This window comes from Panthera leo, chromosome C1, assembly GCF_018350215.1.
Source record: "Panthera leo isolate Ple1 chromosome C1, P.leo_Ple1_pat1.1, whole genome shotgun sequence".
In the NCBI taxonomy this organism is placed as follows: domain Eukaryota; kingdom Metazoa; phylum Chordata; class Mammalia; order Carnivora; family Felidae; genus Panthera; species Panthera leo.
The window spans coordinates 2,255,455-2,282,949 of record NC_056686.1 but is presented as its reverse complement, the minus strand read 5'-3'; the positions used below and the strand labels follow the sequence as shown (position 1 = coordinate 2,282,949).

The 27,495-nt window shown below is 57.6% G+C and overlaps 1 protein-coding gene across 2 annotated transcripts; it reads left to right on the top strand.

The window, feature by feature from the left end:
* Nucleotides 1–18,653: 18,653 nt before the first annotated feature.
* Nucleotides 18,654–27,014, top strand: CC1H1orf174 (chromosome C1 C1orf174 homolog). Of its 2 annotated transcripts, XM_042952379.1 has the most exons (5): nt 18,654–18,763; nt 24,617–24,727; nt 25,326–25,463; nt 25,565–26,023; nt 26,446–27,014. In XM_042952379.1, exons 1-5 carry the CDS (start codon nt 18,749–18,751, stop codon nt 26,554–26,556), a joined length of 834 nt encoding a protein of 277 aa, XP_042808313.1. In that variant the 5' UTR covers nt 18,654–18,748; the 3' UTR covers nt 26,557–27,014. The 2 variants fall into 2 exon arrangements, with proteins under 2 accessions (XP_042808313.1, XP_042808315.1); XM_042952381.1 differs by lacking the exon at nt 25,326–25,463.
* The last annotated feature ends 481 nt before the right edge of the window (nt 27,015–27,495 follow it).

Below are 27,495 nucleotides of genomic sequence, written 5' to 3'. Positions count from 1 at the left end.
GCTTCAGCTGCCTCTCGACAGCAGTTCCCGAGGATGGGAGGACGTGACAAACCACACGGTGACAATGTGGTCAGCAAACCCAGAGTGTGGGTCCAATGGCCCAGGCCTCTCACAGACAAGGCATGAGGGAAAGAAAGGGATACATGTGGAACCTGTCTGTTAAAAGAGACTTAAGGACAGACCAGCTCTGGGGCACCTGGGGGGCTCAGTCGGTTGAGCGTTCGACTCCTAATTTCGGCTCAGGTCGCGATCTCGCGCTTCGTGGGTTCAAGCCCCTCGTCGGGCACCACGCAGATGGTGCAGAAACTGTCTGGGATTCTCCGCCTCCCTCTCTCTCCGCTCCTCTCCCGCATGTGCCCTCACGCACGCCACCCCCCTCTCCCTCTCAAAACAAAACCTTTTTTTTTTAATGTTTTATTTATTTTTGAGACAGAGAGAGACAGAGCATGAGCGGGGGAGGGGCAGAGAGGGAGGGAGACACAGAATCTGAAGAAGCTCCAGCCTCCGAGCTGTGAGCACAGAGCCCGACACGGGGCTTGAACTCACAGACCTCGAGATCGTGACCTGAGCCGAAGTCGGACGCTCAACCGACTGAGCCACCCAGGCGCCCCAAAACGAAACATTTTAAATAAATAAATAAATAAATAAAAATAATGAGTGAGACTAAACCAGGTTCCATTTCTCGACGTGGGTGGGGCATCGAGGCTGTTTGCTTTAACAATCCATCAAGCTAACATTTGTCTCACCGTTTTTCTGTACCCGTGCTTTATTTTACAATGAAAAGGTTTTGAAAGTTAACTACTATAATAATCATTAAAATCACCATCATTAGCCTTGAATCATGCTACAAGTGTTTCTAAAGAGTCCCCTGGGCCTGGCACTACGCTGGGTACCAAGCATTTGGCGACGAGGAAAACAGACCTGGTCCCTGCAGTCGTGAAACTGACCACCTGGGGCGGGTAGGTGGCGGGCAGGTGAAAATCTGCCTACGTAACAGCACATCTAACTGCATTGTCCCGGCATGAGCTACGTGGGACGGGGGAGGAGACCCTGAGCCTGGGTCCTGGGACGCGTGAGGCCTTCCGGAAGGGTGGATGTGAAACCAAGAGGCGTTCTCCGTTTCCGCTGCAGAAAGAATGCGTTTCGCTTCGTGGGAGGGATGGTGACATACGACAGCTAGCCTGTATTGACAGTCACCGTGTCCTGGGTGTGCTTGCTAAGAGCCTGACACAGCGCCTCGGTTATCACAACCCCCGTCTGCCCGCGAAGGGGGAAGAAAGACGCGCTGGCTGGTGCATGTGGCACGTTTTTAGCTGCCGTGTCATCCACACGCGAGAGCGAAAGCACAGCGTGAGTGTTCGTTTTGGAGCCAGGCAGTGACATGCACCCACAGAGCCACCACCCCAGGGGGAGAGCAGTAGTCTTCTCCGCCAGCCCCGAAAGTTCCCTGGGGCCCCAGCCCCACCCATGTCTTCCAGAGGCCTGGCTTTTGTGTCCTGAACCCCTGATCCGGGCGGATCTGCCCCAATCCGGGTGACTCTCTCCCTAAAGCAGAGGCCAGGGCTGGCCGCCATCCCCAAGGCCCCTGACACATCACTGCCCACTGTCACCCCCAAACCTGCCAACCTGGGCAGGAAAAAATGCCAGCCGGCTGACGCCCGGGGAAGGGGGCAGACGGGTGTGGCTCACAGGCTCCTGTCACCCTCGGATCACAGAGTTCCCCCAGCCCACCTGCATTCATGGGGTGAGGGCCTGGGAACCACAGCGGCCTCAGGCAGCAGGCTGGGAAGATTCCAGAGCAATCCCAGGGGAGGGAGGAGACGGGGGAGCCGTTCCCGAGTGGTCAAAAGTGCCCCTGGGACTGGACAGTCTCTGTCTCTTTCTCCCGGGCTCCCAGTGGGCAGAGGATGGCAGCTCGCGTTTGGATCTTCCTCCAACAGTCCTACCGGCTGATGAAAACCTCCCTGGAATTGGAGCAGGTGCACGGTCCCCGGAGGTCACTTATCCCCTGCTTCCTGGTGTCCCAGCCTTGACAACACACGTGCCTTGATCACCAGGAAAAGTGGCAAAGAGACTATGGGGGTGTCCGAATAAGCCCAGCCCCCCCCCACCCCTGCCCACTCCCAGAGTATCACTTCCCTAGCAGCAAAGAGCAGAGCCATCCACTGAGAAGGGGGGTGTCGCGACAGAGATGCCTGCCGTGCCCTATTTGGAAAAGGAAAAAGACCGTCCCTGCGAAAGCAGCTGACGTCCGTGGGCTAAGATTAAATGGCAGGAGGGGCTGGCCTCCACGCTGGCCTTCCCAGCACACAAAGCCTTCCTCCCAACCGAGAAGGAGCCCCACGTGAGCAGCAGAGCCACAAATAGCGTTGGAGAGGGCGAGCCCTTTGCCGCCGCAGAGTCGCCTGACGGGGGTCCAGAGGCGGGAGGGAGGCAGCCAGGGGCGTCTTGCCGGAAGGATCGGGATCACGTAGCACCATGCTTCTGTGTCCCAACAGCCCTCTGCCCCCTCTTCGGAGAGTCCCCAGGATGGGGATCCTGGAAATAAGTCCCCACCCTACTCACGGCGTCCGGGAGGGCTCTGGGTCTCAGCGGTGCGGTCACACTCTGACATCACTCCAGCATCCCAGCTGTTTGCAGTGGGTGTTTTTGGATGAGAATTCTACCTGGAATTAGTTCAAGAGTTTCGTAGGAAACCTGCTGTATGAATGTCAGCGCAGTGAGGCCGGGGGCCGGTTTTCATTCCGCCCCCGCCCCCCCCCCCCCCCCCCCCCCGCCCCGTGAGCTAATTCCACATGTGCTTATTCCTAAAAACGAGGTTAAGTACCCACTCCTATTCCCCGGCCAAGACTGCGATGCAATCCGATGTTTTCCTGTGTGCCCTTCACGAGGCAAGCCTCAGGAGGGGCCCCCTTCAAAATGCTGGCAGCCCCACTCTCCCGGGCCCCCTCCCACCGGGCCCGGTCGCCCCAGGAGCAGATGACGCGTGGAGGCGAGCAGAGCCAGGGTCTGTGGCCAAGCCTGGGCTTTGCAGCCACATGACATGGTCACTTCCTGGGCTGGCGCCCATCTGGGCGGCTTCTCTGTGCCGCCTGAAACACCCAGAGTTGTCACCCATACTGCCCCCGCTTTCAGAGGGGAACTCCGGCACGAAGGGGTTAAGGAGCAAAGTCGAGTTCACATGCTTTTCACTCAGATCAGACAAATGAGTCAGGGCTGGGAGAAGCCAAATCTCACTGCTGTCACGAAGGGGTGCAGCTCTGTGGCGGAACCAGTCGGGCCACCTGCCCCGAGGCACACACCCACCCGGCTGGCTGCCTCATCATTGGTCTGGTTGCAGAGAGGAAGGAAGGAGAGAGACCCAGTTCCTTCGGCCCAAGAGGGGCCACGCACGGTTCTACAGAGGGCCAGCTGAGAAAGCCGCTGTGTCTGGTGCCACCACCTCTGGCCACCAGGGCCTCCTGAGAACAAGGCCTCTGCTGTACCGCACCCCGCAGACCTCACGCTGGCCAAACCCCCCCCCCGCCCCCGCCCAGAGGCGGCTTCCGGCCTCGGCAGGAAGGGCCTGGCGAGTGGACAAGAGACCACCCAGCCCTCTGGCGGGGGTGGTGGATATGAAGGGGTCTGATCCTCAGGAAAGGGGTGGGAGGGCCCCTGTGGGACTTGGGGGGCTGCACCTCCCCCGTGGTGGACTGGAGAGGAATGCAGCAGACAGTCCAGCGTGGCCAGAGCACCAAGGGACTCTTCAGAATGACGGCAGACAGATTCTCCCTTCTTTTCCCTTCCTGGAGGTACCCGTGAGTCAGGGGAGGCCGAGAAGCACCGGACCGGTCAAGCCATGAGGGGGGAAGCTGGGATGACGAGGGGGCGGGGGTGACGGCCAGAACCAGCTGGGAAGGGGCTGGGAGGGCAGGGGAGGGGCACTGGTGGTGCATGTTATGCAGTAAAGGAGAGGCTTTCCTGGGGATGGCGAGGTCGAGGTGACATGGCCTTTACTCCATCAGACCTGCTGTGACCGTGCAGAGCTCACCCAGGTCTAGAGGGACGCTCTTCAGCCCTTGCTGGCTGTTGCTTCTCAACCTCCATTTCTTCTGTCTTAGGAAACTCCAGTTGTGTCCCATCTCGATGTGTGAGTCTGGGCTCTCCAGACGAACAGACACAAAACGATGTGTGCACATGTGGAGAGAGAGAGATTTGGTTCAAGGAATTGGCTCACGCAATTATGGAAGCTGCAAGGATGGACAGGCCGGCTGGGGACCCAGGAAAAGCTGATGTCGCAGTTCAAGTCCCAAGTCCACCTGCCACAGAATTCCCTCTTGCCTGGGGGACACCAGTCGGGGCCTTCAGCTGATTGGGTGAGGCCCACCACATCACGGAGGGCAATCTGCTTTTCGCTCAAATCCCACTGATTTAAATATCAGTCTCATCCAGAAACACCCTCATAGAAACATCCAAAATAATGGACGGCCCCGTACCCAGACACTGTGGCCCAGCCAAGCTGACACATGAGATAAACGGTCATGTTTTGTCTTCAGACAAGGTGCCCCCGGGCGTCTGTCTTTGCCAGTCCTCTGCTGCAGTCGGGAATCCAGCCGTACGTCCGGCGGTGGGATGGGCAGGGTGGCGGGGTCGGCTGCCCTCGTGTCTCCCTTATTCCCCAGCAGGAAGGCTGCCCCCGGCGTCAGAGGCCGACAGCTCACGAGCCCATGGGAGACACGGTCTCACTGGTCCTCGGGCCTCTGTGGCGGGGCCCTTCCCGCCTCACACCCGGACCCAGGCTACCGGCTTCCGATTCACCAGCTCTTTGTACTGACGTCAACACTCACTGCCTCCCTGCACTCCCGACCCCTACCTGCCCCGGTCTGTCCCCAGCGTCCTCATGGGGCCCCGCACGCCGTGCCATCTGCTTAGCGGCATCTGGACACTGATTTCCATCCCCCACCCCCGGACCCTCACCTTCACGGGGCAGGCGTGTGGGGCCACTCGAGTCTACGGCAGTGTCCCCAACATTGTCTGCACCGTTGTCAGGCGCAAAACAGATGCTCCATGAATGTGTGTTAGATAAACGGATAATCAGCACTTTAAAACTGTATTCTAGGGGCCCTTGGGTGGCTCAGTCGGTTAAGGGACTGGCTTCGGCTCAGGTCACGATCTCAGGGTCCGTGAGTTCGAGCCCCATGTCGGGCTCTGTGCTGACGGCTTGGAGCCTGGAGCCTGGGGCCTGCTTCCCATTCTGTGTCTCCCTCTAGCTCCGCCCCTCCCCCCATTCATGCTCTGTCTCTCTCTCTCCCTCTCTCAAAAATAAATAAACATTAAAAAAAAATTTTTAACCATATTCTAACCTAAGCCTGTCTGGTTGAGGCCACAGACAGTGCCTCCTGGCTTCTGTCCACCATCTTCAACACCCACACACCTGTACTGTTACCTTCCCCGGGTCCACGTCAGGCGCTCCTTGGGCTTTTAGAAGCCGAAATAGCAAGAGTGGGACACAGGCTGCCTGGGCATCCCTGGGGACAGGTGTCAACACAGGATAGATGGCAAGGGGGGTGACTTCCTGGGCCTTGTCCAGAGGGCAGAGACGTGAGGGGTGGGCTACACCCGGGCACCAAACGGCCGTGTTTCTTAAAGGTGCGGCTCGCCTGGGCCTTGGGGTCTAGAGGCGGGAATTCGGTCTGGGTAGAAAGAAGCTTGTGCCAAACTTGTGCTCCTCCGCCCCCCGGCCCTGGCCCGTCTCCACAGAGAAGACCCAACCCGGTCACAAGAGACCCAGTCTGATGGCAGTCAGGAGAGCGTGCCGTAGAGAAGACCCGTTTACTGGGGTCTAGGGCAGGGCCAGGGAGCTGCGGTTAAAACAGGGGTCACAGCTGGAGGGCTGCACAAAACCCCTCTCTGCCTGGGGCCCCCCTTCGGCCCAGGGGCCAGCGAGCACAGACAGCCGTGGAAAAATCACGGGTGGTGACCCAGGAAAAGCAGTGAGACCGGCGCCCGGCCCTCCCAGCACGGACCACGCACTCTCCAGTGAGGACTCTGCATCCCCTTGTGACGTGAGCTGGCATCCAGGTGCTGCCGGGACCCAGGCCAGGCTAGGGTGCCCCTCAAAGCCCCCGCTCCAGTCCCCCAGGCGCAGCCTGCTCGCTGATGGGTCCAGTAGCTCGAGGGAATCGCCGCCGGGCGATTCCGGGCGGCCCTGACCTCCACGTCCTGGCTTCATTCTGTCTCCACTCACTGCCAGACACCCAGGCTGTCCTGCAAGCTCCAAGGTCACAAGGCAGCTCAGGAGGCTCTGTTCTGGAGGACCCCTGTGTCTGTGATGGGTCCTTCGTTCCCTGCAAAGAGATGCCGTGGTGCTCGATGCCACCTGCTGCGCCTGCTGGGTGGTCTGACGGCAGGTCTGGGTGCTCAGTTCCAGCCCCGTCTCTGGCCCCGGGCCGAGTTCGTGATAAAGGGCACACCCCAGGCAGAGTGTCCGTGGGGACTGTCCACGTCACATCAAGGCCGGCCTCTCTGGAAGCACGAGACTCACGGCCCTAAAGCCTCTGGGACCCACGGGCTGCGGGGGTCCCTCCTCCTGCTGGGCTGGGGCTCGGGTGTGCGCCCCGGGAGAGAAGCTGAGGAAGGAACGAGGTTTGAACACACGGCATGGGAAAGAAAGCTGGGGGGGGAGGAGGGAGTAGCTGGAGTGACAAGCAGAGACACGGAGAACGCGGTCCTGCCCACAGGGACACGCTCCCCCCCAGGAGCTCCCCAGCCAGCGCCCCCAAGGCTCCATCAGGGCCTCGGCGTCCCCCCTCGCGACTGAGGAATCTGGACCAGCACGACCCTCCCTCCATCAGGACGCATCGGAGGCCCCACAAAGGAAGACATGTCTTCTAGAAGAAGCCACGGAGTGGGGCTCGGGCAGAGAAGGAAAGTCTGCAACCTGGGCCTGCGTCCCAAGTCCTGGCTGTGCCATGGCAGAGGCCCTTGGGCGTGGGGGGCCCAGCTTGGCCCTCCTGGCCGCGCTGGGGAGAGCTCCGCGGAGGGACTGGGCTCGGGACAGCAGAGGGTGGAAGAGGGCAGGGTGAGCAGAGCTCCACCCCCCACCAGGACCCCCAGCACAGAACGCGCACGGGCGTCCCTGCGGACCTGATCAGCGTTGCCTCCAGACCAGCGGGCGGGCGCTGCGCGGGGGTCCCCGCAGGCGGCGGGCAGGTGGGTTCCTCTGTGACGAGCCCGCACTGAGCAGCTGCCACTTCCCGTGTTTAATACGCGATTATGATTTCACGCCCGGTGCCCCCCAGGGTGCGGGGAACCCAGAGGCACCGTCTCTACAGAGGTAGCTGCCCCCGACCCCGGCCCATCCGCAGATTCTGCACGTCGTTAGGGAAGGAGCCACCTTCCCTGCCCCGCACCTGCCGCCCTCCTCCGGAGCCTCCCGGAGCAGGAGCCGCGGCCACGGCTGCTGTTCCCTGTCTCATCCTGCCCCCTGCTGCCGGGACCCAGACGCCAGACTCCGCAGAGTGAGGGCGCCCAGGACGGCTCTCCAGCCCCGGCTCAGCACCCCGCATTCCCCTCCGGGGGGGACAGGGGGCCTCTGCCCTGCACCCCACGATGCCTCAGTCTCCCCAGGTCTAAATAGGTGCAATGAGTGAACCACCTCCGGGTGCTTCGAAAATCACATGACGTAACGCCCGGAAGAGGCTGGCTTAGAACAGTGCCAGGCACAAACGGAGGCGCCCTCGGAACATGTAGGCGTCCCTGTGCCCACCCCATCGGCGCGGGGGCTCAGATGCTAGAACGGCCCCCATGTCGCCTGACTTGGTTACTCAGTCAACAGTGACCAGGGACCTGCTGAGGGCCCGGCTTCTGTCCCAGCAGGCCCACCTCTGTGTCAGCCCCCTTGGCGGGCGGACACCCCATTCTCTACGAAGGTGAGAGCCTCGTGCCGGTCAGGAGCTGGGGTGGCCGAGTCTGCAAAGCTGGGCCACCACACATCTCCCGATGCCTGTGCACCCTGCTTGCCCGGCCGTCCCCGGAAGACCGCACAGCACCTCCATTGCCAGCCAACAGGCACGGTGCTGAACCAGTGACCTCATAGTTCAAAGCGTCCTCAGCGTAAAGGCTGCCCAGGCTGGCAGGATTAAGAGGTCCGTGGGCATGCGGGCCTGGACCGCCAGACCTCAGTAGCCACTCTGCTGTCTCAGAGACTCGGGCACACGGATGCTGACTGTCCTGGCTGCAAAGTTTTAAAAACCTTTGCTAACAAACAAATAAACTTAAGGGGCGCCTGGGTGGCTCAGTAGGTTAAGCGTCCGACTTCAGCTCAGGTCATGATCTCGTAGCTCGTGAGTTCGGGCCTCGTGTCGGGCTCTGTGCTGACAGCTCGGAGCCTGGAGCTGCTTCGGATTCTGTGTCTCCCTCTTTCTCTGCCCCTCCCCAGCTCACACTTTGGCTCTCTCACTCCCTCTCGCTCAAAAATAAATAAACATTAAAAAAAAAAACAACTCCAGGTCGTAAGTGGACAGCACCATCTCTTTGGAGACACAGGTAATTAATTTCTGACTGGCCAGTGGTCAGTGGTCAGTGTCTCTCGGGGTCGGGCTGGGGACAGGAGGTTCACCCGATCCCCGTGGTCCTGGGAGAGGCAAGGCTGTGCGGGCGGCCCCTGGGCTCTCGCTGGCCTCACCTCAGAGCCGTGCAAATATTAAAACATCGTTGTCTGTGTGCCTCTCCTCTGGAAGATTGCATCCCCACGACAATGGGATCAAAAATTTTTAGTAAATTAAAAAATTACTCAAAAGAACATTTCCCTCTCACCGAGAAAAAGGCAGGTAACTCTCATTTTCCTGAGAGGAAGAATGTTCTGTAAAACCGCTCCCTTTGTAATCAGGTACATACAATGGGCCTTAGTTCCAGGGAATTCAGCAGCAATCGGGAGAAAAGAGATAAGAAATTTCCACCCAGCCTAGGAAAGAGGACGAGGGAGTTACAGACCCACCAGGACACTTTATATCCGCTTTTCCGTGCTGGCGGGGGCGGGGCAAAGAGTTTAATCTGGCCTTTGTCCCCCACTTCTGGGCAGTCATGTCTAAAATGTCCTGCCTGACCGGAGGGTCTGCCTTCCTGGGGGCCGTGGGTCACCCTGGGTAATCCAACAAGGGGACCCAGAGTGGTAGTCGTGGGGTAGGGCCGGCCCTGCCAGAAACACAGACCCTGTGATTTAGAGTGGGACTTGGGGTCACAGGGATCAGTCCCCTGGAGACTGAGATCAGCAATGCGGGCGACCAACCAATCGATAAGCACTTGGTCAATCATCAGTCATGCCTCTGAAAGGCAGCCCATCTAGGGAGCGTGTGGGGCCGCGAGGCTCCGCAGAGTTCCCTGATGGCAGTCCTCCATGTGTGTCGTCACACTCCACGGCCGAGAGGACGTGTCCTGACTCCAGGGGCAGGGGACAACGGAAACCGCCTTGAGCACTTTCCAGGACCCTGCTAGTGTGTCTCTTCCTTTGGCTGATCTCCACCCGTGTCCTTTCCCTGTAAGAGACCATAACCGTGGGGGTAGCAGCCCTCGGTGAGCAACGTGAGTCCTTCTAGAGAATTAGCTCGCCTGAGGGTGGTCTGGGGACTCCCAAGCTGGCAACTGAAGTGAGGTCTTGTGTGGACGGCATCCTTCCACTTTGAAGTTGGGCTAAGCTCATGCTGTGTGTGTGAGAGAGAGACAGACAGACAGACAGAGCAAGAGACAGAGAGAGAGAGAATGAATATCGTTCCCACAATCCCCCAACTCCTGATCTGGGGCGGATGCGTCTTCTAGAATACCGAAGTTCTACATCCTGGGACTGACAAAATCCAGGGGAAGACATCACCCCCACCTTTTCACCTCTAAATTCACGCCAACTGTGTTAGTTTGAAAATGTCCAGGAATTCCAGATGGTTCAGTCATAAAACCCTCGACGAGGCACAAACCTTGTTGGCTGCTCCTTGTGCGTGAGCCAACACCCCACGAACCAAGAGCCGTGTGTGGAGACCAGATAACAAAGCAGGCCCCGCCTGCCACTTTGTGCCCAGACTTCGAAAAGGCGACTGGAGGAAGGCAAGCTGGAACCGTTCCACGCAGCAGCCGGGAGAGGACCGGGGAGCAAGCCAGCCTTGGCAACGGCACCACCTGAGAAGCAAGGTGACGTCCGTGACATTAGGTCACACCTGTTAGCTGCTGTGAATGGGGCCGCCTGGCTAAGCCACTTCAATTTACGTACAATATCATTTACCCGGCACGTAGCTGCCTCAGACGCACTGACCTGAATCTGCTCTGGATTCTTAGCAAGCAGCCAGACGGGGACGCAGCCGCGGGGACAGGAGTAGACAGATGCCCTTCGGGGATGGCGGGGGTTCCCTCGTGCAGAGGAGCCAGAGCGAGGGCGGGCCGACCAGGTGCCACGCTGTTCCCGGTGCCCGTGGCACACGGGAGAGAGACCCCCGCTGACGGACACGGGGCCGTGGGGGCACGGGGGCGCTGCCGGTGTCCCTGAGGACCAGGGCTTGGTCGTAACATCCGGTACCATTTTGTGATTTAACCACTTCCCCTATCGGATACCTTTCTTTGTCCCCCGAGCTGGCCACCACCCACGTGACATGGGGACCTAGAGGGTTCTTCCTGACCTTGCCTTGTTTCTGAACAAATGCTGCTCATGCAAAATCTCTCCAGCCCAAACTGTGCATATTAACAGCGTGTCTTTCTCGCGCTCGAAAGGCCACTGAAAGGAAGGCGTGTCTTTCGTGCGCTTGAAAGGCCACTGGAAGGAAGGGCCTTGTGTGCTGTCACGTCCTCGGGGGGGGGGGGGGGGGGGCACTTGTGCCTCCGGGCGCTGGCCCTTCCCTACCTGCCCTTCCCACCGCCCTCGAGGGCCTCCATCACCTGTACTGACAACCCAGGAGGATGCGGGCACCTGGGAGCATATCTGTAGCCCCGTGGACACCCATCTGACTTGGAATCTGATAACGTTTCGCTCTTCAAGGCCACAGCCAGAAACGGACTGAGACCTGGGGTTAGTTGTTCCTGGTGCTACCAAGTATGGGACACCAGTGAGAACTGGCAAGGCCACCGCTGTGCCTTCTGCTGGTGGCCGTCCCCCAGCTTCGGTGGTGGCCAGGCCCTGCCGATGCTTGGGGTGCCCGGAACACGGACCGTCCCGCCACGAATGACTCCCGCGCGGCCGCAGAAGGGAAAACAGCCACCCGCTAACGATCACCACATTTGTGGGCAAATTTCATCTCTCTGGCGGCTGCCCCTAACGTGTCACTCGCTGACGCTTAGCCGAAGGAGCCGAAAGGGCCGTGGGACACGGAAGCGTTTGTGCGCGGGAGGCAGAAACAGACCTGGTGAGAGCGCCTAATTGACACATCGGGCTCCCCAGCGCCAACCTCGCCCGGCCGTTTCACAGGATCCTAAGCTGATTTCTACCTGCACAGCCCCGCTGGCTGGAGGGCGAGGGAGCTCTCAAAATAGGGCTTTTCCATCCTGTGGTTTTCTTCCTGCCTGCTCAAGGCTTCTCATGAAACGGCATTGTCCTCATCTAGCTGGAAATGTAGTCTCTTCCGGGCTCTGCAAATCCCAGGCTCTTTGCTCAGAGGACACTGTGGCTGCGGTGCCCCCTCCCCGCCGCCCCCAGTGGGTGTGTTTAATGTTCTCTGCGTTGTCGGGTCAAAGGGAGACGGGGTGGTCCCTACAGCTCTCTGCTCACTTGCAGCCGCTTCCCTCGGTCTCTCTGGTCGCATGCCCCACCCTCCTTAGCGGGAACCACATCTTCCCGTGGTCAGGGCCCCGGCGGTTCGGTGGTGCCTGCGATATTTCTACCAACGCCGAAGCACACGGAACTCCATCAGTGTCTGCTGAACGAAATGAACGCGTAACGGTAACAGTTACTATGTGCGCAGGGTGTCGGGAGACGGGTTCGGGGAGATCCTGGCCGATTTCCACTGGTGCAGCTCTGGTGGGGAGCGGAGGCATCGTAAGGATGTTCCTTCATGCACGTTCACATCTCGATACTTCCCAAAATGACTTTGCATGACTATCAATGAAAACAGAAGCGTTGTTGGATTTGGGGGACACACACTTGATTACAGAAAAGACAGAAGGCGACATCGGAAGCCAAGGGGGTGGGGAAAACCAGTACCGAGAAATCCTGAGTCGGGACCCCTGGTAGCAGCGTGTCCTCGGGGTCACGGCTGTGAGCGTGGAGAACACCGCCCCCTCCCCACCCCCCTGTCCCATGAGCCCCGAGCCAGAGGATCCGGCCCCGGATAATGACCTTCCATTGATCATGAACTTACTGAAGCATGAGCAGGTGTAACCACCCACACTGGCACACTGTTCCCAACAGGGTGTAGGGGATTTGAAGCCCAACACGGCCCATTGTTCCCAAACATTTTAATGCCACAAACTGTTTGACTAGCCTGCAAAGTGGGCCACAAAAAAATCTCATCAGTGTGTAGCTACCGGGGAAGCTTTGTGAAGGGGCAACATCGGGCATCCCCCCCACCCCTGCTCAGGCGGGCATCCCCCACCCCCGCCAGCCCCTCTCAGGCACGTGCACATGTGCCCTACACGCTCAGCAGCACTGCCTCTTCCAGAAACCTCTTCTCGCCCAACCTAACTCTACAAGAGACCACTTCCTACCCAACGCTGGCGCCCTCTGGAACATGGTGGCACTTCCTGGCGGCCGCAGCAGGAGCTCTGCCTGCCCTCCCCCCTGCTCTCTGCAGCCACGAGCCCGCACACCCTTCTCCGACCACGTCCGGAAGACGCCTCATGCCTAGTAGGGCCTTGGCGAATCTGTGTGGTATTTCTTTTTTTTTTTTTAATTTTTTTTAACGTTTATTCATTTTTGAGACAGAGAGAGACAGAGCATGAACGGGGGAGGGGCAGAGAGAGAGGGAGACACAGAATCTGAAACAGGCTCCAGGCTCCGAGCTGTCAGCACAGAGCCCGACGCAGGGCTCAAACTCACGGACTGCGAGATCATGACCTGAGCCAAAGTCAGCCGCCCAACCGACTGAGCCACCCAGGCGCCCCTGTGTGGTATTTCTTAACCCAGGTGAGGAATTAAGATCTTTTCAACAGCACACGGCTGCCTACCGTAGGGCTGTGATTGCCCAGCCACGTACAGTGAAAACCAGTCTGCGAGCTTTTCCTTTCCCTTTTTTTTTCAATCAATGCTGAAATGTGTCACACCCCTTTTCTAAATAGACTGGTTTTTAGACATACAGTGAAAACCAGGCTGCGAGCTTTTCCTTTCCCTTTGTTTTTCAATCAATGCTGAAATGTATCACACCCCTTTTCTAAATAGACTGGTTTTCAGAGCACTTCAGGTGCACAGCAAAATTGAAAAGATACAGAGATTTGCCCTGACCCCCACACCCATAGCCTCCCACTATCAACATCCCCCCCGCCCAGAGTGGGACACTTTCTATCGTTGCTGAACAAGTGTGGACATATCATCGTCCCCGAGAGCCCACAGTTTATACTGGGGTTCGCTCCTGCTGTTGTACATTCTATGGGTTTGGACAAAAATAGAGACTGCTCACCCAGACCTGCCTCACTGCCCTGAGACTCCCTTGTCCTCAGCTCATCCGCCTGCCCCACCCCCATCCCCAGGCAACTGACCTGGTTGCTACATCTAGTTTTGCCTTCTCTAGAAGGTCACGTAGTTGGAAGCATGTATTTTTTTTCTGCTTGGCTTCTCTCTCTTAGCGTGATGTGTTTAAGGTTCCTTCATGGCTTGGGGCACCTGGGTGGCTCAGCCTGTCAAGCGTCCGACTTCAGCTCAGGTCATGATCTCACGGTCTGTGAGTTCGAGCCCCGTGTCGGGCTCTGTGCTGACAGCTCAGAGCCTGGAGCCTGCTTCGGATTCTGTGTCTCTCTCTCTTTCTGCCCCTCCCCTACTCATACTCTGTCTCTGTCTCTCTCTCTCTCTCTCTCTCGAAAATAAATAAAACATTTTAAAAAAATTTTAAAGGTTCCTCCATGGCTTGATGGCTCATTTCTTTGCAGCGCTGAATAATATTCCATTTGTGGATGGACCATTTTATTTATCCACTCGCCTTCTCAAAAGGACTTCTTGGTTTCTTCCAAGTTTTAGCAGTTACGAATAAGGCTGCTATCAACATCCTTGTGCAGGTTTTTGTGCGGACATAGCTTCAACTTCTTTTTTTTTTTTTTAGTTTATTTGAGAGAGAGAGAGAGCATGTACATGCACACGTGCAAGAGCAGGGGAGGGGCAGAGGGAGAGAGAGAATCCTAAGAAGGTTCCACACTATCAGCACAGAGCCCACCCGCGGGGCTCCACCCCACAAACCGTGAGATCACGGCCTGAGCCGGAATCAAGAGCCAGACATTCGAGCGACTGAGCCACCCAGGCGCCCCCATAAGTTTCACCTCCTTTGGGTGAATACGAACGAATGTGACTGCTGGATCGTATGGGACGAGCATGTCTGGTTCTGTAAGAAACCACCAAACTGTCTTCCAAAGTGGCTGTGCCATTTTGCATTCCCACCAGCCACGGGTTTCTGCCTCACGTTCTTCTGTGAGCTTTTTTGCTTATGGCTTTCCCTCGCTTTTTAAAAAACTATTATATGTGTCTTCTAAATGTAAAGGGTCAGCATATAAGAGACAATCCCTCGTCATACAGGCCACCGTGTGCTGGCGGTAAGGAGACGCGCTCCAGGCCAGGATGACCTCAGCGAACAAATCCGCTGACTTAATCAATTGAAAATTCTCTTCGACTTTCTCACCAGGCCTGCCAGTGTTTGTGAAAGGCAAATACTGAGCTGTGGACATACCAGTGTTTGAGGAGTGAGTTTGCGTGATGGGCGAGAATACAAAGTTTCCTCGGAATATTCAATCCTCGATTTCTTTGTGTGCATTATCCCCACCATCCATCCATTCAACAAATATTTGCTGAGCACCTAGCATGTCCCGGCCACCGAGCTGGGTTCTGAGGCCGCGGTGGTGAGCACAACACGGTCCTCGCCTTCAGGGAGCTTACGGTCCCCGTGGGGGGCCGACCACAAGCCAGGACCCCAGCAACATCACACGCCTGCCGCTGTGAGGACGGCCCTCACTGTACGTCCACGCAGGAAGGCAGGGGACAGTTCAGCTGGAAGAGGGAACTGAATCGCACGTGCAGAACCGTGCGGAGGCGCGAGCCTGGGTTCCGGTCTGTCTCTGTGCCCTGCGGGATTCACGGCATCCCGACGCCGGCAGCCAGAGGATCCAAGAAGGGATCTTCCACCAGCTCGAGGCCTCCCGCCCCACCAGGAGGGGCGGCCATGGCCCAGGTGTGGGCTCCTGCCTGCTTCCTCCCACCGGGCCTAAAAGGGGCTCAGTCCCGGAGGGAAAGAGGTGACCCTGAATAACTGTCACTGTCACTTCCCACAAGAAGCCTGACTCCCTGAGCAGAGCTGGCACCTCCACCCCCACATGCTGTCCCCCGATGTGGCTTCTCCCCCGTGGCTCTTATCACCACTGCAGATTTACAATTCCTTGTGTGGTTATTCCACCAACGCCCACCCCCATCCCTGCTGGACTAAAAGGCAGACCTGGTGATTCACTGGAGCAGGCCACCATTGTAACCCTGGGCCTGGCTCAGTCATAGAGGAGCTCAGCACACATGAGGGGCTTAGCACACACGAGGGGCTCAGCACACACGAGGGGTTCAGCACATATGAGGGGTTCAGCACACATGAGGGGCTCAGCACACATCAGGGGTTCAGCACACATGAGGGGCTCAGCATACGTGAGGGGCTCAGCACACATGAAGGGTTCAGCACAAATGAGGGGCTCAGCACACATGAGGGACTCAACACACATGAGGGGCTCAGCACACATCAGGGGTTCAGCACACATGAGGGGCTCAGCACACTTGAGGGGCTCAGCACACTTGAGGGGCTCAGCACACATGAGGGGCTCAGCACACATATACTAAGTGACTGAGTGAGTGAGTGAGTGCGCCATGCTCTGGGAGAGAAAAGAGCTAACTTGCCCCCATCCTGAAAGAAAAGCAGAATGCTAAATAAAGCCATAATTAGGAAACTCAGGTTGTGGGCGGCAGGAGGACGGCTGGTAATGTCCCCCTCCCCCTGCGGACGTGCAGTTTAAGCCGATTTGAGGTCTGAAGCATGGGATTAGCCTGGAAAGATAGGTGGGGGGCCGGGAGAGCAGGTTTTCCAGGAAGAAGGCAGACCCCAGGCCGGGAGGGGGAGGGGATCTGCTGCACTCTGAGCGCCAGGAGGGGAGCAGCGTGAGCAGGGGAGGGTAAGGGGAGAGGGCAGCAGGCGCCCCACCTGCTACACGTTCATCCAACAAACATTCACTAAGCACCTACTATGTGCTGGGCCTTACAGGTCATATTAAGACCGGCTCTTGGGGTACGTGGGTGGCTCCATCGGGTAAGCTGCCGACTCTTGATTTCGGCTCAGGTCATGATTCCACAGTTTGTGAGTTGGAGTCCCGCGTCGGGCTCTGTGCTGGCAGCACAGAGCCTGCTTGGAATTCTCTCTCTGCCCCTCCCCTGTTCTTTCTCTCTCTCTCTCTCTAAACAAATAAATAAACTTTAAAAAAAAAACTTATTTAAAAAAAAGGACCAGCTCTTGATCCCAGAAGCAGGGGGGAAGGAACAGAGAGCTTCAGTGGGGGTCAGGCCACCACTGGGAAGTGACCACCCCACTGCCGTGGGCAGCGTGGGCAGGAAGAGAAGGGGGTCCAGCCATGTGGCTGTGCAGGAATGGTCGCTGATTGGAAGCAGGGGCTGAGGGAGTGTCACCTATCCCGGGTGACCCTGGGTGTCAGGCCGGAGCAGCTGGGGGGCTGGAAACACCATTCACACAAACGTAGGGGAGGGGGCGCAGGGCATATTTGTGAACAGAGATGAAGCATCCCCCTCTGGGAGGCCGTGCTCAGAGGCACCAAGGGCTCAGGCCTCACCGAGTCGGGCACGCTCAAGCAGGGGTCCCGACATCAGCGGACACCACGATCCCCTTCGAGGCAAACGCTAGCTGGTGACAGTCAGCTCCTAGTTGATGAGAACCGGAGCTCTGAAGGACCCCAGAATAAAATCACTGAACCTAGTTTATCAGGAAACCAATTTCAGTGAAAATGAGACAGGTGTTTAACACGGTTCGGCCTTGGGTGTTTCTTCAACAGCTGGCAGTGGTTATATTAGTTTCCTTTTCAAATGGATTTTTCCTGCCAGTCCACACTTGTCTTCTCCCTTCCACGGAGACCACGGGAAACAGGCAGCCGGGTGGACAAGCACGTGTGAGCATGCGAGCGTGCCTGTGTGCACACCAACACTGCGTGTGCTTTCACTCACGGCCCAAAGCAGACCCCACATGAGGCCTAATCGAAGGGGCTCCGCCTAATTACCCAAAGATGCCTCTGCAAGGAGAGGGTAGTCTGAAAGGAGGGGAGAGCTGGCAGGATCCTTAAGTACCCTCACTTTTTATGCACTAAAAAGAGGCATCGAGTGTATTTCCGGGCTTTGAGGGAGTCATTCTGCAGGAGCAGAGCACATTAGTGTTTCTGGAGGAGAATATGAATCACCCTCTGCTACGGAACAATGCACACGGGACCCTCGAGCGGTACCTGAGGCCGAAGCACAACACAGGTCACTTTTCAACCTGTACAGTTTAACCGGAAGATCTAATCCTTCTGACAAAACTGCCTGGTTTAAATGTTCTCACCTGTAAATACATGATAATAAAGTAAACACCACTGTCACTGACTCCCAAAGCACACGTATGGCTGCTTCCGCCTTTGTACCACGACTCCGGGAGGCCAGTTCCGGAGGGGCACCAGCAAGCAGGGTTAGAGGACAGGGCTGGGCATCCCTCAGCCCCCAAAGGGGGTGGGGGGGTTGATGGGCTGGAGGACAGGGCTGGGCGTCCCTCGGCCCCCGGGGGGCCCACCGAGGCCTCTTCGAGGCACAGGTCCTAGAGCCCAGAGCTGGGGGCCTGGAGCGTTTAAAGGCAAGGCTGGATTTCATCTAACTAAAACTCTCAAAGGCAGACACTGGCTTTAATGCACAGTCCCTGAGCTGCCAAAAGCCAGGACGCCGGAGAGGGGAGAGGGCAGCGCCTTTGGGACGTCACCGTGAGGCCAGGGCTGCAGAGAAGCGGGACTGAAAGGGCTGAACCCCGGGAGGTACGGCCGTCCGAGGGCCAGCTGCGCTCCACCGGCGCCGGGGAGAGGCTCGAGGCTGGGGGCGCCGGGGTCCCTGCGGGCAGCTTAAGGGCAGAACCACGCAGGGCCTCGCCGGCCCACCTCCGAGATCCGGGGCTTCGCCAGCCCCCAGGCCGGGAGCACCCTAGCGCTGCCGGGCATTCACACGCCAGGGCAGGAGCCCACCTCCGGGGCGAGGATGAAAGACACCGCCCCCTTGTGAACAACCACTTCCCGCCATCCCCCCAGACACGTGGCCGGGCGTCCGGGGGGGGGGTGCCCCTCATAAACATGGCCGCCGCCCCGCTTAAATGGGGCCGCCACGAGGGTGCCCCTCACAAATATGGCCTCCGCCCCGCCCATTACGCCCAGCGCCGACTTTGTTGGGTCACATGCCGGAGGATGCCGGGCTGTGATTGGCCAAACTTCTGGTGCCGTCAGACGCCGGGCGCGGGCAGAGGGCCGCCGGGTCGCTGCCCCTCTGAGAAGCGTTAGGCCGGGACGCGGGGGTTCGGGCAGTGCTGGGGGCGGCAGCGCGCCGCTCACACTCATGAGGAGCCGGAAGGTGAGGCGCCGAGACCGGGCGGGAGCCGTGCCGATGAGGCTGGGGCTCCCGCCACCCATTGTCTGGGGAGTTGAGGAGGCCGCGGTATGCCCTGGGCCGGGGGCTGCCTCTGCTCGGGACTCCCTGCCCTCGCCCTCGGGTCTGAGGTCTGAGACCACGTCCGGGAGGGTTTCCAGATCACGACCCTGGGTGGGGGGCGGGTTTGGGGGTCACGCTTTTGGGTAGTGGGGGAGGGGGCTCCCACATTACAGCCCTGCGGCGGGGGGAGTCCTGGGTCACGCTTCTAGGTAGGGGCTCCCACATTACGGCCCCGTAGGCGGGCGCGGGTCCTGGGGCATGCTTCTGGGTAGGGGGGCTCCCAGATTACGACCCTGAGTCGGGGGGCAGGTCCTGGGTCAGCCTTCTGGGTAGCAGGCTGCCAGATTACGGCCGGGGGGGGGGGGGGGGGGAGGGGGGACGGGGCGGGTCCTGGGTCAAGGTTCTGGGTAGGGGGCTCCCAGATTACTGCCCGAGTTGGAGAGAGGGGTACTGGGTCGCTCTTCAGGGTAGGGGGCTGCCAGACCACATCCCAGGAAAGGGGGCCTCCCTGTCCAGAACTGGTCTGGACCCCTGAGTACTGCTGCCGCCACCCAAGCCCTCTGTTCTTCAGCATGTGAGCTCAGCCTGGCCCCAGTCACCTCAGGTGCAGAGTGGGGTGGGAGGAGGCCACTGCAGAGGGGGAGAGGACTGACCCGGCACTGGTTCCTGGCACTCCGTACCTGGCGACGGACCGGGACACAGAGCACCCTGTGCCCAAGGAGCGGGCCCTTTTCCGGGCGGGGGGTGTGGGGGGGCTGTCTTACCAGCCTGGCCTCTCTTTTGATGGAATCGTTTGGCCCACCTTTAAAGTTACTGGTCTGGTTGGATGCACGCATGCCATTTTAGTTTTGTTTTCTTTATGCACGTCTGTTATCGTTGTTCCTTGTGTAGATGGATGAAAATGAATGTTTTCTGGTGGGCATTTGTGTTTTCTTTCTAGCGGTTGCTCTAGGTTTCACCGTATGCATTGTAACTTAGTGGAATAGGCTTTGTGGTGTGTAAATGGGGTGACTGATCGGTCAGGGGCCCCCACATGTGGGGCGGCAGTGGGGTGGAAGCCAGTGGCCCGGGGCGTGAAAATTCACCTGAGGCCGAACCCAGGAGCTGGAAGGGGAACCCAGGAGCTGGAAGGGCGCAGTGCAGGAGGGGCTGCTGGGAGGCAGTGGGCGGGGCTGCGGGAAGATGCGGAGGTGTGGCCACCAATGGGATTCTCCCTTTTCGGGACCTGTGCCGGTTGTAAGTAGCCCATTGGCCAGTTGGGGCCTATGGATATTTCCGGGGGCGGAGTCGCCTCGTGGGTCTGTTTTCAGACAGGTGGGCGCTGGCGCCCTTTCTGCACCCGGTTGCTCCAGATTTGTCGTGAGACATAAAAATGTACCCTTATTCCCTTCACCCACTTTCTTGGTATGTCGGGATACCTGTTATATCTATTAGTGTTAGAAACCCAACGACCTGTTCTGATCGTTTCTCCGTGTGTGGTCCTCTCGTTGCCCCAACAGTCCTGCCCCCACCCCCGTCCTTTGTGCTGTAACTGGCAAATAAGTCATATTCCTTTTTTTTTTTTTTAATGTTTTTATTTCTTTTTGAGACAGAGAAAGACAGAGCGTGAGCGGGGGAGGGGCAGAGAGAGAGGGAGACACAGAATCTGAAGCAGGCTCCGGGCTCCGAGCTGTCAGCACAGAGCCCGAGCGGGGCTGGAACTCACGGAGTGTGAGATCATGACCTGTGCTGAAGTCGGACGCTTAACCGACTGAGCCACCCAGGCACCCCAAAGCACATTCCTGTCTACGTTGTATAACGTTATTTCTACAACCGCTTATAAATCACCAAGAAAGGAGGCACCCGTGCATGTACGCTGTCGGTAAGCATCGACAAAAAGGGCGCCCTCTTTCTGTGAACTTGAACTCCCCCGGGGCCACTTGCTGTCAGCCTGCAGAGCTCCCCCCAGTACCTCTGGCAAGAAACACGGCAACATTCTCTCCGCTTATCCGGAAGTGTCTCTTTTGCTTTGATAGCTTTCCTAGATACAGGGTTCTTGGTTGGCACATTTCTTCTCCAAGAACTTTGACTATGTTTGACTATATCCATTGCCCCTGCTCAGTTAGCGGTGTGTTTGTTTATCGGGCTCCCCTGGTGTTTCCTCTGCCACTTTCAAGAGTTCTCTGGTCTTAGGCTTTCAGCATTTAAGCGGCGCCGTCTGTTTACACAGCTCTTTCCATTTCTCTTATTGGGAGTTTAGTTCCTGGACATTCCTGTGTGTGAAGGTGGTTGGTTTTTTTTTTTGTTTTTGTTTTTTTTCAATAACTGGGAAGTTTCAACCATTATTTCTCTGTGTATCTTTTCTCTCCTTCCCTCCCCTTCCTGGCACTCCCATTACACATATGTTGGTGCCCTTGATTGAGTCCCATCAAGTTTCAAAAAAGAAACTTCAAGAGTTTCTTGAAGACTCTTCATTTTTCTTCATTCTTTTTCCTCTCTCGTTTGACTTGCATGACCTTGGGTTTGCTTATTATTTCTTCTGCCAGTTCCCTCCAGTGAAGTGTTTATTTCAGTTCTTGTACTTTTTTACTACAGAATTTCCTTTTGGTTCCTTTTCATAATTTCTTTTTATCGTCATCATTCTGTATTGGATGCAACATTGTCAAATTTTTTATTCCTTAACTGTGGTTCCTTTTAGCCTTTGGACATGTTCATCATGGCCACTTTGAAGGCTTTTTCTGATAAACTCTACCCCAGGCACCATCACAGGTTCTTGGAACATTGCCAGCTCTTGTTCCGCTGTAGACATCTGCTTTCCTCTTTCCTTGCACGCGCCATCATTTCTTGTTGAACCTGGACATAGTAGATAGTGCAGCAGTTCTGGGTACCTGTCTCCCACCCCCACAGACTATTGTTTATAGGCTTTTTATTTGGTGACTGGGTAGATTTCTTCTATGGGAGTCTTTTCCCCTCTCACCTGGGCAGCTGGGACGTGCCCCTGCCTGCCGGGCAGCCCGCATTCTCCCTGGGGTGGCTCTCATCCTCTCCTGCCCTGACCACACCTAGCTGTTAAGCTCCCAGTAAATGCCTGTTGATTGCTCAATTGTTTTCAGCAATAGCCTGGGGCATAAATTGCTCTGCCGATAATCCAGTCTAGCTGTGGCTTCTTTGAAGGCCTAGTTTCTGGGGTCAGTGTTGGATGTTTGTGCTGACCCCAGGAGGGCTCTTCCAGCTGCATTGTTCCCTGGTTGTCACCTGCAGACTCTCTGACCTAAAGTTTATCTTGATGTCTCTCTCTAACTGCCTTTCTCCACAACCTCTAGTGTTCTGGAGAGCCCCTTTGCGCAAGAACTTTATCCACACTCCTTGCAAAAGAAGTCAATTCTGTAGGGAAGAGATTAAGAATTCTGATTAGGAACTCTGTTTTAAGTCTGTCCCTCCCCAGGCAAAATGTCTGCGTCAGTGCCTTCACTGATGTGACACCTCTGCCCCTGAGCTCTTGGAGGAAGGCTTGCCTCTCCTGGCCTGGACCCACCTCCTCCCAGCAGGGACAAGGGTGGTGGGACCCGCCTCGCGCCTGGGAGCCCAGCGTCCTGGTGGTGGCGGTCTGGTGGCAGTCTGGAGTCCATACACCACTGAATTTTGTGGGTGGTCTTGAATAACATTCTTTTACCCTTTGCATGCCATAGGACCATTTCCAGAAGTCTTAAATGGTTTTCATACTTCTTGCCACTTCGGTGGGGGTCAGCGGGGTTCCTTGTGCTGACCCGTTGGAAGTCAGTCTTGTCCTGCCCTTTTGGGAAACCACATTGTTGCCTGTGACATCCCAGTTTTTAACCACTCGCTTGGAAGGCAGAAGACCGACGACGGGAGGCCAAGCAGCTGTCCAAGGCAGAAGAAACTGCCGGATCCCGCGTGGGAGCTGGCGCCTGGGGGGTGGCTCCACCCGCGACGAACCCGAAGCCAGCGCGATGCCATGCCTGATGTGACGGCAGCTCCTGAGCGTCGGCCTATACCCGCCAAGAGAGCCTCTGCAGGGGGCCCGGAAGTGAAGGTTAAGGAGCCCGCCTGGGGAGCCTGGAGCCCCCGCCTCAGAGGTGAAGCTGGAAGGCATCGGGAAGCACGCGGCTGCGCAGAAGGGCCTGAGCGCTTCGGCGGCACGGAGCCGGGACTGCTGCTCCCCGGTTCCGTCCTGGGGAGCGGGCGGCTCCTGGAGCTCATGTCGGGGAGAGCCGTGCGTGATGAAGCAGGGTGAGGAGGACTTTGAGGCCACGCATCCCTGTGTAACCTCACACAGGCCCCTCACCGGAGCCGCCACCCTCTCAAAGAGGAGGCTGTTCAGGCCCCAAGCACAGCACGTGCTAGCTACATCAGCACTCGGTGATAGCGGCAGCCATCCTCAAGGCCAGTCGTGTCCCTCAGCCAGCACCGAGCACAGTCACAAGGGGGAGTGGCGGGAGCAGGACTCGTAGGGGAAGAGAGGACAGTTGGTGGCCTGGGACTAAGGCGGCCATTCCCTCCTCGGAGGTAGGAGGACTTCAGGGCGGGGCAGGGAGGAGGGGCGTGCTGGAACCGCTGCAGACTCCCCCACAAGTGGCTGTGAGCCCAGACCCTGCTGCACCCACCCGGCAGGCCCTTCACCTGGCCTGGAGCGCCGTGTCCCCGCTGTGCGCACAGGCCACGGCCTTGGCCTTTCCTTCCATCCTGAATGCCGTATGGGACAACCCAGTATCTCACGGCCTGGGTGAGCCGCCACCTCCAGGGGCCTCTGGAGACCTCCAGGGCTGCAGATGGGGATGGGTGGGACGCCATGGCAGATTTCTAAACTCGCGGTCTCCTTTTTGATTGGTTTCCTCTTCCTTCCCCCGGCCCCTCGGCCCCCAGCCCCTGCCCTTCCACCTGCGTGCCGGCCCACCCTTGCTCACCACGTGCACTTGGTATCCATTCCAGAACAGAATAAGGAATTAGTGGAAAAATGGGTGAGGGATGCCTGCGTGGCTCAGTCGGTTAAGCGAACAACTCTTGATTTCAGCTCAGGTCACGACCTCACGGTTTGTGAGTTCAAGCCCCACATCGGGTTCTGTGCTGATGGCTCAGCTTGGGATTTCCTGTCTTCCCTCTGCCTCTCCTCCGTGCGTGCGCACCGCTCTCAAAAATAAATATTTATTTAAAAAGAGAAAAAGCGTGGAATTCAGATAAATCTGTAGTTTAGTGAACAGGGGTGAGCCAATGCTAACTTTTCCATTTTGCCAGACGTACCGTGGGTTATAAGTTTTACTTTTTCATTAATTCTTTTCTTGCATTAGAAGACTCTTGCATTCGGAGTAAACTGGCGGCAGACCGTGTTTAGTCCAAAGTCAACTGCTTTAAACCAGTAGAACTGGGACGGTTTCCACCTGTAATTTGAGGGAGGGAGCGATGGGGCTGGGGATGCCTTTTTGTTTTTTCATATTACCTTTTATCAGGAACTCAGATACCATGTAAAAGTTCAAGAACCTTCTCAGAAGGCTGCTTCTAAACATTTGCAGCTAGCTTAGTATCTGTTAACCTACAAATGGAGGTATAAGGTGACGGGGACAGACTGTCCCCAAGCTTCTGAGGCCGTTGGAAAGAGTAGGTCTGCATCTTCGATCCAAGACAGTTTAGTTTGAATTTGCACAAGGCCACAGGGGACTTTCCAGAAAGGTGAAGAGTGGGGTGGGAAGGACTCAACAGGGTTTTCTTCGGTTAGGAAGTCGCTGTGTCCGGGCTCGCGTCTCACAAGAGCGTTTTCTGACGCCTTGGGTCCTGGTCTAGCTCACAGGTGAAGTGCGGTCTTCGGTGCGCCTGAGAGCCCGCCGTCGCTCAGCCAGGTTGGCCTCTGCTCGGGAAGCCAGCATCGCCACGTCTGCCAGGACGGTATGTCAGGTGAGTCTCGGGAACACAGAGCGGCCGGGTCTCGACCGGTGTGGCCATTTGTATGCGAAATGTTCGCCCTGAGATGGGTCGTGTTAGAACAGTGTCGTGGTGCTTCGGTCCCAGAGGAGAGAACCGTGTAGCTGCTTTCAGAGGAAGGTGCGCTCTGCAGCCCAGGGCCGTGCTTTCGGAGCGTTCGCCCGTCCACGGGCAGGGGTGTCTCAGACTCCGACTCACCGTGCACCGTTGCTGGTCATTCCTTGCCGCCTTTTGCGTGGTGTCGGCTGCCATGGCGCCACGCTTCTTTAGCCCTGACCGCTTCGGGAGAGAGCTTTGCCTCTGTCTGTGCCGAGCGATCCTAGCCCACGAAGTCGCTGTAAGCTCGACCTGCCTCGGGCCACGCTCCGGGGTCTGGTTGGGACTTGGGTTTTACACCAACAACTAGCGTAGAGTTTCAGTGGCCTACGCGGCTTTAAAGACTGCGGTCCATTTAGTAAATCCTGGCTGTGCACCTGCTCGGGGTCACAGAACGGCTTCCGTCCGAGCAGAGATGTGTGCAACCCCGGAGTCCCGCGCTGTAACTACAATACGGTGGTTTGTGCTTCCGAAGGTGCCTCAGGAAGTAGAAGGCCCCGGTGGGTGTGTGTCTAGATTCTTCCCCAACCGCCAGTTTACATCGTGTCCCTCCGAGGGAGACAGTGACGTGACCCCATCGTGCAAGTTGTGGCAACGACGTCTCTTGCTGAAGGTGTGAGGAGGGCTCGCCCCCGGGACGGAGGCCTCCTGACTCGCCGTCCGCCTCACAATCCTACACGTGTCCGGTTCTCTCACACACTTTTCTCTCCGCAGACTTCCTCATCACAGAAAGCCGCCGACAGGCGAACTTCCAAGAAGTTCAAGTATGACAAAGGTCATCTTGTGAAATCAGAATTACAGAAACGAGTCCCCAAGAGCGATAGTGCTGCTCTGCCCAAGATACCACCCGAGCGCCCCTGTGACAGGGACCCTCTGGGGTTTGCCGAAGACCCCACGGCGCCTCCAGGAAGGGGAGCTGGTGCCCCGACAGAGCCGGCGGCCACGGGCGGCCCCCTCGGGCATGGCACCGCCGTGGGCGACACTCGCCCCGCAGAGACTGAAGACGGCCCGTCCCCGCCGGCACACGGGCCCCTCACGGGAGAGGACCCCCACGGCAGCCGCACCGCACGGGGCGGGGCGGCACTGCAGACGGATGACAGCGTCTTTCTGGACGAGGACAGCAACCAGCCGATGCCGGTGGGCCGGTTCTTCGGGAACGTGGAGCTCATGCAGGTAAGACTGGCGCCTCCGTGGCTGCCCCCGCGCGAGGCGCGCGCTTGGCGGGCTCTGCACTCCCTGCACGTGGCACTGCCTCGGGGACAGGCTCCGGTCCCCACGAGCAGACAGACCGTCACTAAGTGGGCGCGCCCCTTCCCCATCCTCAGCGGGAGATGGTTGCCAGGGCACAGCTGCTTCTGGGAGGCCTCCTTCCCGCTCAGCCCTCGGGTGGGGGCGGGGGGCCTGGCAGGTGACTCTGGGCCTCCCCGCTCGCTCGCGGGTGGGAAGCGACTGCCCACACTTGCGGGGCGTCCTCTTCCGTTTAACCCTTGCGTCCCCCACGTCAGCCGGGGGGGGGGGGGGGGACGAGCCCTCGCCCAAGAGCCGACAGGTGCGGTGGGCCGGCGGTGGCTGAGGGAGTGTTTCCTTCCCCCAAGGACCTTCCCCCGGCGTCTTCGTCTTGTCCTTCAATGAGCAGACGAGAATTCAGGAAGATGCATTTCAGAGCCAAAGACGATGAAGATGATGATGATGGTGCAGAAGTGTAGAGAACAAAACACGAATTTGACAGTCAGTGGTAGTCTGACGGTTGAGCAAGTTCTGGGATTCACACGACCTTATCTCCCAAGAAAACGTGTCCTTCACCACATGTTGAAGCTGACCCACGAACGCCCTAGTGCAGAACGCCAGATACCTGCAGCATGGACACGTGTGGCCCAGAACGATCTCCGAGATCGTGCGGTTTCTGATATCCGTGTAGGCGGACGAGGGCTTGAGTCCCCTGAGGGGGCCGGGAGATCTTTCTAAAGAAAACTGCTCACTTAAGCTCTTTAGTTTTGATAACACATGCGTTTATTTTCCATTATCAAAATTTGATCATTCTCATGATTGAGTCAGTGCCAGTTCTTAAAGAACTCTCCTTCTATTTCTGTACATGAAGCTAATGTTTACCTTGGGAATTTTGCAAAACACATACGACTAAGAAATAAAATATATTTTGGAAGTATTTTTAAAGAGTCTCGTGTTCCTGAAACTCCATGCTTGTCTACAATATTTGAGAGTCAAGTGGGGAAAACGAATCCTTTCCCTCCTGTATTTGTTAAGGCTGGGTCAGCCTTCGTACCTGCTCCCTGGGTTGTGGGCAGAAGTGAGGCCCGAGAGTTGAGAGCTGAGGCTGTGCCCTTGAAGGGAGAGGGCCCCTCCGTGTAGACTGAGGGGTTCCTGAGACAGCGGCGCTCAGCACAGTCCTCGCCCCGTGCAGTGCGGTTACAGAGCGGGTGGGCAGGTGAGGAACACCCACGAGGGATCCCCACGACTGATCGAGGGAGGCTGCCTGCGATTCAGGAAGACTGGGATTTTCTTGAGGAGCATCACAGGCTGTTCTTCAGCTGCGGTCGTCCCCCTCGTCCGCGGGGTCGGAGCAAATGTCCCCCCTGTGACGCAAGGTCAGAAGGTTGGAAGTAGCCCAACTCCGTGTCACCTGCCCG